Here is a 16,157-nt window from a genome sequence, read left to right as displayed (position 1 = left end):
GTAAGCCACTCTTCCTTTGGGTAGTGAAGGGCGGGGTATAAATCCAATCTCTTCTTCTTCTTCAATTCCTCAACTACCTTCTTCTACTTCCAGGTCTTTCCCCAGAAGTGACATAATTGTGCATGCAACACCACTATTTTATTTTTTTCCCCTCCCACCACAACGTGCAGTAGCAGCAGGCAACAGAACCTGGGGGCACCTTGACGCAGACCCTGGCAAACCTACAAAGGCCTGACTGTGCAGAAGGCAGTTTCTTTTGTTCACTGCTGATTCCCGTGGGTGTTCCCTATTGTTCTCTACTGCAACAAAACAGCCCTTGTTGTTCTAGACCAGGGGTGTCGAACTCATTTGTTACGAGGGCCAGATCTGACATAAATGAGACCTTGTTGGGCCGGGCCATGTGTGTCATAAAATGTAATGCCAGGTAGCGGAGATGTAAACTTTATAAAGGACACAAACACAATGGTTTTTTTTACTTAAAATAAAAACATGCTTAAGACATTAGCACTCTTGCAATATTTTGTTTATTTATCAGTGTCTGATAACTGACACCCCTTGCTCTGAATTATTGCATCAAAATGTCTGTGCTGTTGCAATCTTGAGGATGCTTTCAACAGCAACTCAGTTTTCACATAGCCCTCACCTAGAAGCACCTGACTGTATAAATCTCGAAGCTGCTTTCTATCCCAGGACAAAAAGAACCACAAATCCTAAGAGAGTTATGCGACCAGTAATAAAAATATTTCATTTGGAAAGTGTGAAAGGCCCATAAAAACTAATAAAGGCACATTATGACAGCAAAGGAAGCCGAGCCCCCCCAGGTCGAAGGGGATTTATTTCCGATATTAAGTCTGAAAGAGCTGAACATTAATGTGGTGCTTTTGCATTAAGGCGAGATGAAAGATACCGGACGGGTACTGGTAAAGAATACTAAACCGTGTCCTGGGGTTTCTTGGAGACACATTCAATAAAGCGTTTCTGTGATCTTCAGCGGGATGAGGAATGCTCAGCAATAGTGTGCCCGGAAGTCGCAGCAAGGAAGAAAAGTACGGAGTGTCCTAGCCAGTAAGCCTCCAGCACTGTGTACCTGCATGCCCTACTGAAGGACTTTGGGGCTGTGTGCACATGGTGACGAGTCTCTACTGTGCAATCGTTTATTGATTTAGTTAAACATCTGCATCCCGAGTCCCAGAATGGGCCCAACCCCACTGCCAGAAGCTATCTAGGATCCACAGGATGGTGACTTGGAAAACCACCGTGAGCAGGGTTCTAATCTCCCAGAATTACAAGTGACCTCCAGACTACAGAGGCCAATTCCCCTGGAGAAAGTGGCTGCTTTGGAGGGTTAAGAGCGTGGACTCTAATCTGGGGGAACCGGGTTTGATTCCGCACTCCTCCACATGCAGCTGTTGGCGTGGCCTTGGGTCAGTCACAAGTTCTCTCAGAGCTGTTCTCTCATGACCAGTTCTCAAAAGAGCTCTCTCAGCCCCACCTATCCCACAGGGTGTCTGTTCTGGGGAGGGGAAGGGAAAAGAGATTGTAAGCCACTCTTCCTTTGGGTAGTGAAGGGCGGGGTTATAAATCCAATCTCTTCTTCTTCTTCAGTTCTTCAACTACCTTTTTCTACTTCCAGGTCTTTCCCCAGAAGTGACATAATTGTGCATGCAACACCACCATTTTATTTTTTCCCCTCCCACCACAACGTGCAGTAGCAGACTCTATGCAGGGTCCCCAGGTCCCCAGTGGGGGCATAGGAATCCCTGCTCCGGGGCCCCTCCTTCCAGCGCCAATTGCAGCGGGGGATTTACTGGCAGGACAGCTATCGCTTTGTGTCTGGCCATATGGCGATGTAATTTCCGACAGTCACCCAGAAGGGACATCACCAGCAACATGAGAATGCTCTGGCATTTGGGCAAAAACTCTATAGTTAAAAATAGGGTTGCCAGGCGCACCAGTGGAGGAGGGAGAGGGACTTTCTGAGATAGGGGGCGGAAGGCCATGATGTGCTGATGCCATGTGGAAGTGACATCGTCATGTCACGTGGTGATGCTCTGGTTTGGGGGCGAAACTCTATGGTGTGATCGCCCTCAAATCATAGAGTTTTGCCCGAAAGCCAGAGTGTTGCCGACATGCTGATGTCACTACCATGTGACATCAACACATCATGTTTGGGGGTGGGATTCCCCCACACACACACCGGCCAGTTGGCCAGTGGCAGGCAGGAACCTGAAAAACTGGGGGATCCCCCACCCCCAACTGGGGAATGGCATCCCTAGGTAAAAATGACATTCCTGTGCCAATTTTTGTTTTAATAAAAAGTCCATCCCTGGTGGTAGAGGGAGGAAATGGCTGTTGCAGGAACAGAATTCAGGAGTTTCCCACCCACACAGCATCCATCCAGGCTTTACTGCAGTCTTTCCCAAAAACTTGAGAACTAAGCAGGTTTGAGCAAGGTCGTAGAAAAGCTGGGGAAATTGAATGCACTCCGGTGCTATCACAAAGCTGGGGGAAAAAACCCCACTTCACAACAGCACTGAACCCGGGGCCGGTTATCTGTGCAGAAAAGACCCTAAGTCTAAGATGCCACAAAAAAGTGCTGTGCAGATGGTATTCAGTTTGTAACAGTAGCTGCTGAGTTCTTTGGAAATCCACACAAGCAGGCATTTTTCTCTGTGGAGATGGTTTGGCACATATCTAGCGGCCAGGGGTCTTTTTGTATAAAAAGCCCAGCAGGAACTCATTAGCATAATAGGCCACACCCAACAGCAGGAACTCATTAGCATATTGGGCCACACCCCTGACAGCACAGCTCATTAGCACACTAGGCCACACCCACATGTTATCCAGCCGCACCCACCTTTTGCTTGTTATTCTGTTTACCTTGTTTGTTGTCAAAACCCAGGGCCTTTTTTTGTAGCAGGGACTCCTTTGCATGTTAGGCCACACACCCCTAATGTAGCCAATCCTAATGAGTTTCTGCTGTTGGGTGTGGCCTATTATGCTAATGAGTTCCTGCTGGGCGTGGCCAACTTGGGAGCCAGCCGGAACTCCGTTCCTGTGCGTTCCTGCCCAAAAATAGCCCTGCTAGCGGCCATACATTAAACTTGGGCTTTCAAGCCTTTGGTTGGGGCAGGGAATCCCTTATCCCCACACGCACGCTCGTTAGCAGGAGGAGGAGGAGGAAACGACCCCCCTCTCCGCTGATGGCATCATGTCACTTCCAATTTAAAAAAGAAAACAGTGGAAGTGACAAAGGGTAGCTCTAGGAATGGCTGGAAACACTGTGGTTTTACCGTAGAGTTTCCAGCCATTCCTAGAGCTGCATATGTGACTTCTGTTTTACTGGAAGCAATGTGATGTCTCAGGAAGTGTCCTGCCCCCCCAATACCCCTGCCCACAGACCTCTTGCCAGTTGCCACTGCCTGGTAGACAGCTAGTCTTCCTCCTGCACGTTAGCCAGAGCTGAGAGCGTGGCATTTAATGCCTTCCTTGTTTGCTTGAATCACATTTTGCAGCTCCCTAGAAATAACTTCTTGCAAACCAGAGGAATTTGCCAGTCTGTTCAGAATGTCGCGTGATAGACTTAAGCTGTTGCTTGGAGTTTGTAAATCGTTGATGCCTGTTCTCGGGGCAGTGCCAACATTTCGTCTTGTTAAATTCCATAGTGAGACGTCGGTACGTCGGCAACGAATGCCTGGCTGCTCCCGTGATCTCTGCACACGGGTGGTTCTGGATTCAGCCGTTAGCATTCCTGGTTGAAGGATCTCAGGTTTCTCATGGGGTAGGGATTTAAGCCCCCCTTTTCCCCAGAGACCCACCCCCCACCCCGACAGCAGAGTGAACAATGCTGAGCTAGGTGGATCAACGGTCTGACTTGGTAGAAGGCAGCTTCATATGTTGGCTTGCATACATGCCCTTGCTAAAGCAGTCTTGCTCTGGAACATCTGAAGTATCTGAAGATGTGTGCTTGCACACAAAGCTGATACCCAGAATTAAACTTTGTTGGTCTTAAAGGTGCTGCTGGACTCAGACTTTGTTCCGATGCTTCAGACCAACACGGCTACCCGCCTGAATCTTGCTCTGGAATAGTTACTGCCCCTTAGAGTTGCCAGCCCCCAGGTGGGAGCGGGGGTTACCTGATCTTGCGGGCTCCTGCCCACCGCCAAGCCAGCTGGCCAGCAGGGGGAAGGCCCGCCCACAGCTGCCACGACCCGGTGCAATGTCCCCAGAGTGATGACATCACACAGAAGTGACGTCATCGTGATAGGGACATCACGCGGCAACCCTGTGGTATTTGGGGCAAAACTCTATGGTAGCCATAGAGTTTTGCCCAAAATACAAGAGTGTTGCCGCACCATGTCCCTGATGTGATGATGTCACTTCTGTGTGACATCATCATGCCGGGGACATCACACGTGGCGACGTTGCCCTGCCCCCACTCCCGGAAGGATCCCTCCAACCCACCCCGCCGGCGAGAGCACAGGGCCTGGCAACTTTACTGCCCCCGCTTTCGAGGACTAACTTGGATTAGAATGAGGGATGAGACGGGAATTGTGCAAGAAGGCTGCCTTGATTCACATATCCCCGTTTTCTTCTTCCTTGTGAGATGTGACCCAGGAGTCTTGATCTCGTCAGCTTTTTTTCCAGTTTCCTCGCCCTGAATTCCTGTAATATCCCCCCCAGTGTTATTTGAGACCCCCTCCCCCATCTTAACCTACCTCAAAGAATTGTTGTGAGGTTAGAAAAATGTAAATCACTTTGGGTCTGTAGTGGGCCGTAAAGTGTTGTGGTTAAAGTATGTGGGAGGCCCAGGTTCGAATCCCCACTTGTGCCACGGAAGCTCGCTGGGTTAAGTAAATGGGACTATTTTATGTACTTCTATAATTCTAAAGGAACTTGATTGTATGTGTGTATGATTCTGTTTTCGGGTGTATGTGATTTTGATACTCTTCAGTAAACAACAAACTGATTGGAATTCACCAGTCTCGCCTCCATCACTGGGACTCTGTGGGGTAGACAGGACCTCCGTAAACTTTGGCAAGAACTCACGTTAAATTTAGTTACCAACTGTTGTAGATAAGGCAGTTTGGCTAACAGTAGCCAATCCTCCAAGAGCTTACAGTAGCTCCTGGAAGAAGAGCTCTGTAAGATCTTGGAGGATTGGCTACATTAGGGGTGTGTCGCCTAATCTGCAACGGAGTTTCTGCTACAAAAAGAGCCCTTTTGTATAGCTTCTGTCAGTAGAGAGATGGATGCAAGCCATGAATGTCTTAAATATGCTGGGGAGATCCCAAAAGTATTGTCAATGACATCTACAAACATGAGGCACAATGAAGCCAGTGACAACATTCACAATATTGTGTCATTGCAGAATTCCAAGGTCTTGTATGTGCTGTACTTAGATTGGTCGAAGAGTCCTTCTCTTTGTGAGAAGAGAGCAGGGGATTTTAAAACAGAATTCTCTGTCGTTTTGCCAAACTACAATTCCCAGCAGTCTCTGGAGAAATCTGTGAAGGTAGTTAGAGTACACAATGAGCGCAGGGTATTGGAGGATATATTATCCATGGAACAAAATAAAATACCTATTAGATTCAATCTTAACATAGAGCAGTGGAAAAGTTTAAAACAAATAGTGGAGTGGGAGGATATCATAATTCTCTCTCAGTCTAACATACCCCACAGGGTTATTGTTGTGAAAAGAAAATGAGAGAGAAGAGAATGATATTGTAAACTGCGTTGGGTCCCTATTGTGGCAACGGGGGGTATAAATAAAGTCTGTTTTAAACACTGAAACATTTTCTGGTTCAAATAAATTTTGTTTCTCTCTTTATCAGGGGTTTTTGTTTCTCTGAATTAGCATTGCTACTGTTGAATGAGTCACGTTGCTGGAGTTCTTGTGATCTGTTTTACGAGGTGCACTGGATCAGGCTGATGGCACTGTGAGAAAAAGGGTTGAACCCTTTTCTCTGTGCTGTTTCTGAAGGACAGTCAGTCCACACCCACACAGTGGAAGGGCCTGTTTCTTCCCGCGAGGAAGACTATACCCCTTCGGGACAAATAGAAAATAAGTATCCGCACACCAGGGGGCATCTTGGCTATTAGATATATATATGTTCTACATATTTCAAAGGGTATAGTGGTGTTCTGTGTGATGCAAAAGAGCTAGTGTGGTGTACTGGTTCTGGGAGACACGAATTTGAATCCCTCCGCTGCCATGTAGGGGTGCCAACCTACAGGTGGGGCCTGGGAGTCTCCCAGAATTACAACTACTTTACAGATAGCAGAGAACAGTTCCCTTGGAGGAAGATGGCTGCTTTAGGAGCCAGTTTGGTGTAGTGGTTAAGAGCAGTGGACTCTACACTGCAGAAGCAGGTTTGATTCCCCACTCCTCCACTTGAAGCCATCTGGGTGATCTTGGGACAGTCACCCAGAGAGCTTTTCTCTCAAGAGTTGTTCTCTCAGAGCTCTCTCAGCCCTTCCTACCTCACAGGGTGTCTGTTGTGGGGAGAGGAAGGGAAGGAGATTGTAAAGCGGGGTATAAATCCAACTCTTCTTCTTCTTCTATACCACTCTGAAGACCTCTGTCCCCAAATCCCACCATCCCATCCACACCCAAATCTCAAGAAATTCCCTAACCTGGAGTTGGCTACCCTACTGCCATGACACTCCTTGCGTCACCCTGGACCAGTCACTCGGGTTGCCAGGTCCCAATGGAGGATGGGGGGACTTACTGGGAGCCTCAGGGAGGCTCTGAAGATATATGGCGACATGTCTATGTCACTGCCCGCGTGACCTGGAAGTGATGTCATCGCATCCAGGATGTCAAAGGGGGGTGGGACATTCTGGTATTTAGGCAAAAACTATATGGTAAATTTGGTGTCTTTCATAGTTTTTGCTGAAATACCAGTGTCACCCTGACATCCTGGATGTGATGACATCACTTCCGGGTTACGTGGGCAGCAGATACATCACTGCACATCCTATGGATCTCCCTCTTTTTCGGGGTAACTTCCTCCTTGTCGACTAGATGATCAGCAGTGGAGAGGTGGGGCCTGGCAATGGGGGACCCCTGCCTCTACTGGGGGGTGTGGGTCTGGCAACCCTACCAGTCATTCTCTCTCAGTCTAATTATTTCATTGGAGGGATCACATTCCATCCTCTTATAAAACTCAGTGTTGTTTAGTTGTCTTCTTACTTCAGCTATATAATCGGTCTTATCCTGAATGACAACTGCTCCTCCCTTATCTGCACCTTTAATTATGATATCCTCCCACTCCACTATTTGTTTTAAACTTTTCCACTGCTCTATGTTAAGATTGAATCTAATAGGTATTTTATTTTGTTCCATGGATAATATATCCTCCAATACCCTGCGCTCAAAAACCGTAATAGAAGCATGATAAACAGGTGGATTAAACTGGGATTTTTCTTTAAAAGGGGTAATTATCACAGACTCAGAATCTGCAAAGAACACTTTCAGTTTAATGAGTCTTATCAGCTTGAATATATCAATCCTTGTTTGAAAGGCATGGTACGTGGGAGAAAAGACAAAACCCAAGCCTAAATTAAGTACGTCATGCATATCCTTGGTTAAAGTCTTGCTAGATAAGTTAACTAATAATTTTTCTTCCTCCCTCGTTTGTAGCCCTGTGTTGTTGTTCAGTCGCACAGTCGAGTCCGACTCTTCGCGACCCCATGGACGAGCTCTCTCCCGGCCTTCCGGTCTTCTGCCGTCCTCTGAAGTTGGCTCAACTTCATGTTCGTTGCATCGATGACACTGTCTAACCATCTCATCCTTTGCCGTCCCCGTCTTCTTTGACCTTCAATCTTTCCCAGCATCAGGGTCTTCTCCAGTGAGTGCTCCCTTCTCATTTGGTGGCCAAAGTATTTTAGCTTCAGTTTCATTATCTGGCCTTCCAGGGAACAGTCAGGGTTGATTTCTTTGAGGATTGACTGATTTGTTCTTCTTGCAGTCCAAGGGACTCTCAAGAGTCTTCTCCAGCACCATAGTTCAAAAGAATCTATTCTTCTGCGCTCGGCCTTCCTTATAGTCCAACTCTCGCAGCCATACATGACTACTGGGAATACCATTGCTTTGACCATGCGGACTTTTGTTGGCAGGGTGATGTCTCTACTTTTTATCATGCTGTTTAGGTTCGCCATCGCTTTCCTCCCAAGGAGCAGGCGTCTTTTAATTTCATGACTGCTGTCACAGTCTGCGGTGATCTGGGATCCCAGGAACGTGAAGTCTGTCACTACTTCCACGACTTCCCCTTCTATTTGCCAAGGAGTGATGGGGCCGGATGCCATGATCTTAGTTTTTTTGATGTTGAGCTTCAAGCCCACTTTTGCGCTCTCCTCTTTTACCCTGAGCAAGAGGCTCTTGAGGTCCTCTTCACTTTCTGCCATCAGAGTGGTATCGTCTGCATATCTGAGGTTGTTGATCTTTTCCCCCGCAATCTTAATTCCTGCTTGTGATTCATCTAGGCCAGCATTTCGCATGATGTACTCTGCATATATATTAAATAAGCAAGGTGACAATATACATCCTTGTCGTACTCCTTTTCCTATGCGAAACCAATCAGTTGTTCCATATCCGGTTCTAACTGTCGCTTCTTGGCCCTTATACAGGTTTCTCAAGAGACATGTGAGGTGGTCTGGTACTCCCATCTCTTTAAGGACCTGCCATAGTTTGTTGTGATCCACACAGTCAAAGGCTTTAGCATAGTCAATTATACATTCAGTATAATCTGTATACTAATAGCCAAGGGTCCCCAGTGCGTGCGGATACTTATTTCCGTAGAACAAGGGCACCTGGAGGCTAAAGAGGTTTTTCTGCACACTTGGAGTACTCTCCAGGGTTGCAGAAAAATGCAAACAGTTAAAAAAAAATACACAGGGGGGGGTTAACCCCCCCCCAAAAAATAAAAAAACTGAGTTGTCTGCATTTGCGCAGTCTGAATTCATGGTTCCTCGCGCCGGACTCGCTCAGTGGCCAGCCTCCCCACGGCCAGCAACACAGTCTTGGAGTAACAGGGCAGGGGACGCCGACGTGTCCTTCCCAGGCAGTTGGCCTCCCCACCGCCAGCAAGGCAACCCTGGAGCCCTCAGGCAGAGGATGCTGCTGCCAGATCCCTCCCAGGCAAGCGGCCTTCCCACTGCCAGAAAAACGAGGAAACTGCAAAAAAGGAGGCCGAAGAGGGGGAGATTGTGTGTGTGTGTGTGTGAGGGGGAGAGAAAGAGAGGGGCAGACAGAGCTTGCTCGCTGCTCTGCCCGCTTGCCATAAACAGGGATAGGGAGACCGTGAGAGCCAGTGCTGCCAGACTGAGTTATCTGTCTGACCTTGGGATGGAGGGAGGGCTTGCGTTCCACTGCTGGTGTAAATATTTCGGCTCTCATGGGGCACTGAGACTCTTCCGCTTATTATGTAACCTTCCACCGGGAGAATTCCCGCGCACCTGCTCAGATTTCATTTGCTTAGCCATTTGCCTCATTTTGCTATATGTAGGGATGTTTCCGCCCTATCGTCATTCCTAACAATAAACCTGTGGACATGGTAACAGACCTGTAGTCTAATAAAGCATAACGCTTCCCTGGAAACGTGTGTGGAGATTTACTTGCTGTAAATCACTATTACAACTGATCTCCAGGCAATAGAGATCAGTTCCCCAAGAGAGAAAATGGCCACTTTGGAAGGTGGGTTCTATGTAGGGTTGCCAGGTCCCCTCATCACTCTGGCGGGGGCATTTGGAGGGTGTTCTGGGATGTCCCTGACATGATTATGTCACCCAGAAGTGACGTGATCACGCCAGAGACGTTATGCAGGGACACTCTGTTTTGAGGGCAAAACTCTATGGTAAATCTGGCTTAAAACCATTGAGTTTTTCCCTGAAACCAGAGCGTCCTCGCACGACGTCCCCGGTGTGATGACATCACTACCAGGTAACATCACGTCGGGGAAGTCACACAGGGACATTGCTGTTTTTTTGGGGGGGTCCCCGACCTAGTTCTGTGGCATTGAAGTCCCTTCCTTCCCAAACCCCGCCCTCCTCAGGCCCCACCCCCAAAATCTCCAGGTATTTCCCAACCCAAAGCTGGCAGTCCTATGGAGCAAGGAACAGCAAACAACTGTGAGCTGAAATACCCGCAAGTATAAATGTACAAAAAGAGACTTCAGTAAAGTGAAAAGCAACATATAATTAGCAATATCAGTAACAAATATTACATACGGGAATGAAAAATCCACAAAATCCATGAAGAATAACAGTCAAGTCCAGAGAAGATATCCAACACTTTTCCTAGATAGTTTATAGTGTTTCAGACTACTGGTCCTTCCTCAGGAACAAAGAACTATAGAAATACAAAATTGTAGAAGTATAAAATACAACAATGCTTTATAACAATATAGCTTCTAAACAATGATGCTAAATAACAATATATAATCACTGTTACACAGAGTCTCATGTATTTTACCAACAAAGGAAGTCTCATACCAGTTTCTTAACGGGATGATGCTATTCTTCTCTGTAAAAGAGAGTAGCTCCTTAGAATAAAGAATATAAATACATAGCATAATATATGGACCAGAAACCCCCAGTATATACTCACTTATGGGCTAGGTCTCCTATGTTTTAATATGCACATCTAGGGTTGCTTCTATGTAAACAGGACCAAACATGCCTCAAAGTATCTGGCCCACTGGAACAGCTTTATGAAACCACATTGATTGCAGCTGGTAGTATCCTGATCAGTTTTTAGGTTATAGAACCTCTTATTGTAAAACTACTAAAGTACTAGGAGTTGCCAACTCCAGGTGGAATACTCCATCACTAATTTGGGCCAGGTCTCCTAAATTTTAATATCCACCTCACAGGGTTGTTTCTAAGTGAACAGGACCAAATGCCTCAAATTTCCTAAGTAAAATATATATATGTGGTGGAACATTCCAACCTTGATATGGGCCAGGTCTCCAGAATTTTTTAATGTGCACCCTACAAGGTTGCTTATGTAACCAGGACCCGATATGCCTCAAATTCCTATGGAGCAGACATCCTTCCTCTTCCGAACACACTTCATATGGCTTCTATGAGGATAAAATGGGAAATACATCAAGGTACTAGTATAGCTGCGGTGGCTCAAGTGGTTAAGATGCTGAACTGCAGGCTGTGGAAGGTCGGTAGTTCAGCAGTTCGAGATCCGAGTGTGCCGCATGACAGAGTGAACTCCCGTCTCTAGTTTCAGCTCCTGCCAACCTAGCAGTTCGAAAGCAAGAAGTTGCAAGTAGATAAATAGGTACCACTTTGTTGGGAAGGTAACAGCGTTCCGTGCGCCTTGCTGTTTAGTCATGCCGGCCACATGACCACGGAAACGTCTTCGGACAGCGCTGGCTCTTTGGCTTTGAAACGGAAATGAGCACCGCAACCCTAGAGTCGGATTCGACTGGCTTTCGAGCAAGGGAACCTTTACCTTTACCTTTTACTAGTATAAGCGGAATTACTATAAACTCAAAACAACAAAAATTGACACTGTTCGCAGATGATATAGTCCTGTACATAAGCAACCCAATCATCTCTTTTTAAAAATTGTTACAACACATTAATAAATGTAACTTAATGTCCAGCTTTACCATAAATTATTTGAAAACCAAATTATACCCTATATATGTTCAATCAGACACTCACCAACAAATTATATCTATTTTTTAAATTCAAATAGATATCCAAAGTATGGAGACATCTGGGAATCAACATACCCATCAATTTGACAGATCTATATGACTGTAATTATAAGCCTATTATAAAACAAATTAGCAATTCCCTAATCGAATGGAATAAACAAACATCAACATGGATGAAAAAAGATAGAACTAGTCTGGTGTAGTGGTTAAGAGCACAGACTTTAATCTGGGAGAAGAGGGTTTCATTCCCCATGCCTCCACATACAGCTGCTGGCATGACCTTCTGTCAGTCACAAGTTTGCTCAGAGCTGTTCTCTGAAGAGCAGTCCTCGAAAGCGCTCTCTCAGCTCCATTTACCTTAGAGGGTGTCTGTTGTGGGGAGGGAAAGGCGATTGCGTTTGTAAGCTGCTCTGAGACTCGAAGTGAAGGGCAGGGAATAAATCTAATCATCATAATCTTCTTCCTCCTCCTCCTGGAGATGCCGGGGACTGAACCTAGGACCTTCTGCGTGCCAAGCAGATACTCTGCCAGTGAGCCACAGCCCCTCCCAAATAGTTGAATCATTAATGCCATTTGTTTGTTTGTTTTAAACCTGCAGGAAAACATAAACATCGATGAAGCTTCCAGGTGTTTGGTGAAACATATCATCGCTAGTGAGAGTGACCCAATGCAGCCCGTCGAACCGGATGTCATTCAACCCCACTTGAATTCCTCCAAGCTCGCCAGCTGTTCAGCTTGCTTTAGACCCTAAGCAATTTCCAAGCTGTTCGCAGACATGGGAACTGAGCAAACAACGGATGAAGAAAATGTCCACCTTGGTTGTGTCTGCCCAGGTTCGGCTGCTCCCGAGCGCAAACCGAGATCTGAAAATGTGCAGCTCTTCTTGAATTTTTCTTTCAGGTTTAGTCTGGTTGCACAAGAGTTTCTCTGTGAGTCTTTGATGGCAACGACTTGGGTTGTTCCAGTGAACGGCCGCTGCTCAGCCTGGTTGCTCTCACGAACAAGGCAGGGGGCATCCGAACCGTTGCTGAGTTTTGCGACCAACCTCTCCAGTGAGAGACTTCAGAATTTGCTTTCCGGGGGTGTTCCGATGACACAGCTCAGTTTAAAGGGATGTTCACGGAAAGCAAAGAGCTGATTGATTGTTCCTGGCAAATTCAGAGGCAGGTTATGCAGTGGACTTAATTTCAATATTTTTCCTGGGGATTTTTTTTTTTTACAAGGGGGTGGTGGAATATATATATATCTTTTGCACTGCAGCACACTTACAGGAAATGTAAATTCTGGTCGTGTCATTAAAGGGTCAGACAATTCTCTTAAGAACTAGCAGGCTTGCCTTAAAGATGACCAGATTGTCCCTAGTTCCTTACGTTACTGATCCAAGCACTGATTGTTCACAGCCTAGACTGCCTGCCTTCCAGTCGAACTGGGACAGTTTAAAACACACACACACCAAAAAAAAAACACTGCGCACAAAGGATTCTTGAGACAATTGTGTAATTGCATGAAGATTCCTTGTCGGTACAGTCTTTCAATCTAAACATTTGTGTTCTTATGCCCACTGTCAGTCTGCAAAGGACGGGAGAGAGATGTTGCAGATCAGCAGTTCTGGACAAAGTTAATCAGAAATTTTTAAAAGTAGACGCATGGGAGATCACATACTCTGAATCCCAAATCAGGGGAAGAAATTGGGATAGAAAACATCTCGTAAGCATCTTCTTTTGTAAGCTCTGAACTGCTACCGGGAAGGGTGTGTGTGTGTTAAGATTTCCTCTGGCCCGTTCCTTCATTGTTCTGGAATTTAGCGTTGTGCTGCATGTCCCTCCTCAATTCTGGTTTAACTAGGAAAATTTATAAAATCCTGGCCTTGGAGATAGATCGAGATGGGTAGGTGTTCTAGTCTGTCTGCAGCAGTAGAAAAGAGCAAGAGTCCAGGAGCACCTTAAAGATTTAACAGAATCTGTGGCAGGAGATGAGCTTTCGGGAGTAACTGCTCACTTCTGCCGTTGGAGCCCGCTGCGTGTGTGTTAAAAAAAAAAAAAAAAGCTCGAGCTCTTGTTTTTATCGTAGAAAATGAGGAATGGACTCAGACAGCCCAAGTCTCAAGCTACTAGACCCCAATGAGGAGTTCACTTTTCCAGCTTTATCCCATTCCTTCCCTTTCACAACTAGAGTTTGATCTCCACTGCCACCAGCAGGCCACTAACAGAATTGCATCCTGATGGCCTTCAGTTAGACTCTCCTCAGATTCAGAGTGTTCCCTCTAAGCTGTGGAGTCTTGTGACCAAAACTTCTACTCTGTGAGCCACTGGCATGAAAGTGGTGAGCGAGTGATTTGGCTGCTGCATAAATTAGTTTGCTTTGGAGCCATCTTTCCTGAGCTAAGGCAAAAATGTGTGAGCCGGAGGCTAAAAAACTGTGAGCTAGCTCACACTCACTCAACTTAGGGGGAACACTGGTCCCCTCCTTGCATTCAGCCACCAAGGGGGAACGGGAAACCTTTGGAAATCTCACTTGTTAGAGATCTTCCCAACTAGGCCTCTCTTCCGTACTTTGATAAGTGTGAGCCAAAGCGCTAGCCTTTTTTCCGTGGTTGCAAGACCCAAGTGTCTCCACTTTTAGAAAAAAAGAACGTTTCGTCTGAGGGGAAAAAGCAATCCATGGATAACAGTAATTAAAAGCATAAGTGGTACAGCAAAAGACTACAACCGTCCGAGCACAGAGAAAATGAAATAATAATAAACACATCCTCTTTCCCTAGGTCTACAACTTACCTCTGTGATGTTGAACAGACAGGCAGAAATATCTTAAGGTTTGTTGTTCAGTCTCTGATATTCTTTGGTTCACCTCCTCTGTCTGGCTACTCGCTGCTCTTCAGACCAGGCGTCTCTGTGTGTCTCCTTCAGAGTTGGAGTCTTTCCGTGTCTCTGTGTCTCTAGCATGTCCGCTCTCTAAAGTATGTCTGTCCTCTTTAGTAATGGCCGCCTCTTGCAGAACGGCTCCTCAGTTCTGCAAAAGGGAGAGTTTCTCCCTGGCCTCAAAACCATTCCCCCCTGAAAATTCACCAGGGAGGAAAAGGAAAAAGCTGGAACCATTTCATCGCCTTGAGGCTGAAAGACGCCCCATTGCGTACGTAAGTTAAAGGCTCTTTCGTCCCACCCCATTACCACTTTCAAAATCGTACAAATGGCTTTATTGTCCCAAACTCTGCAGCTGGGAATTGAGAAGGGGAGGGGAGGGGAGAGAACGGACCCTTCTGAGGAGTCAGGGCTGCTCTGGAGCTTAACCTCTGAGCATTCACAGAGTGTAAACCCAGTTCTCATGATGGTTCAGTGGGGAAGGCCGAGATAGAGGCCTCTGCTTCCACAGCATCCCAGACTATGTTTGGCTATTGCCTGCCCTGACGCAGTAACCCCAAGTGGTAGCTGTCACCATGTCTGTTGCTTGAAGATCTTTGGGAGGATCCACTAGGCCCATTCCCGCCTCTTGTTTTCACACAAAAGCACCCCCAAGTCAAGCTTGAACATTCTGCCTGCCTCAAACTGACAGCCGGCATAGACACGTAACCCAGTTCTTTTGCACCTGAGTGATATGAGGGGAAAATCTAATCTGTTACATTTAAAAAGTGCACTTTGGACGTCATCTATAGCTACCTGCCCGGGAAAGGGGGACTGAGGAAGGATGCCAGACATACTGGAGAAGGTAAAGCCAAGTAAAAGAGCACAGTAAGCGGCTTGGCAGATTGGTTCCCTAGCTTAAAGGTTTACAGTTCTTCATCGACTCTGAGCCATGTAGGCCTGAGATGGGTCCCTGCAAGGCACTCCTCTTCCCTCACCTGCTCCTAGAAAAGGCAATAGTACCTTTTTCCTCAGGGTTTTATCAGTTTTGCTGTAGCCACACCCCCTTGCTCGGATAGGTGTTCCAATCCCTTTCTGGCTGGTGCTAAGCCAATCAGGTGATTCCTTTCAGGGGAGAACTGCTGTCCCTGTCTCTGGGACTTTGTAATTCACTGTCCTGGTCCCCCTCTAACTAGAGATGCTACCTGAAGGGATAGCCCGGTCTTGGAGCCTACTTAGGGCACAGCTAGACATCATGGTGTTCCTGGGGATGATGTCGCCATTTTAGAGCTGCGCGTGGGCGTTTAAAAAATGCCACGAGGGCCCGATCTTTAGAGGCTCCTTAAGAACATAAGAGAAGCCAATGTTGGATCAGGCCAATGGCCCATCTAGTCCAACACTCTGTCACACAGTGGCCAAAAATACCAGGTGACATCAGGAGGTCCAGCAGTGGGGCCAGGACACTAGAAGCCCTCCCCAAGCACCAAGAATACAGAGCATCACCTGCCCCAACCTATGAGTTCCTATCTATACCTTGTGGCTGATAGCCACTGATGGACCTCTGCTCCATATGTTTATCCAGTTCCCTCTTGAAGCTGTCCATGCTTGTAGCCACCACCACCTCCTGTGGCAGTGAAATATG

At 46.7% G+C, this 16,157-nt stretch overlaps 1 protein-coding gene across 1 annotated transcript in view; it reads left to right on the top strand.

Moving 5' to 3' along the window:
• Positions 1-12,522, top strand: part of LOC107113359 (ras-related protein Rab-38-like) — a 21,582-nt gene extending 9,060 nt beyond the window's left edge. The window contains exon 2 of the mRNA XM_015414684.1: positions 12,277-12,522. Within this exon, the coding sequence (XP_015270170.1) occupies positions 12,277-12,429 (153 nt within the window). The 3' untranslated portion in view covers positions 12,430-12,522. The remainder of the gene's footprint in view (positions 1-12,276) is intronic.
• Positions 12,523-16,157: the final 3,635 nt, after the last annotated feature.

This window comes from Gekko japonicus, unplaced genomic scaffold (genome assembly GCF_001447785.1).
Source record: "Gekko japonicus isolate JY-2015 unplaced genomic scaffold, Gekko_japonicus_V1.1 scaffold1112, whole genome shotgun sequence".
NCBI classification, from domain to species: Eukaryota; Metazoa; Chordata; class Lepidosauria; order Squamata; family Gekkonidae; genus Gekko; species Gekko japonicus.
The sequence above is the reverse complement of the archived record's forward strand: the minus strand, read 5'-3'. Positions and strand labels throughout refer to the sequence as shown.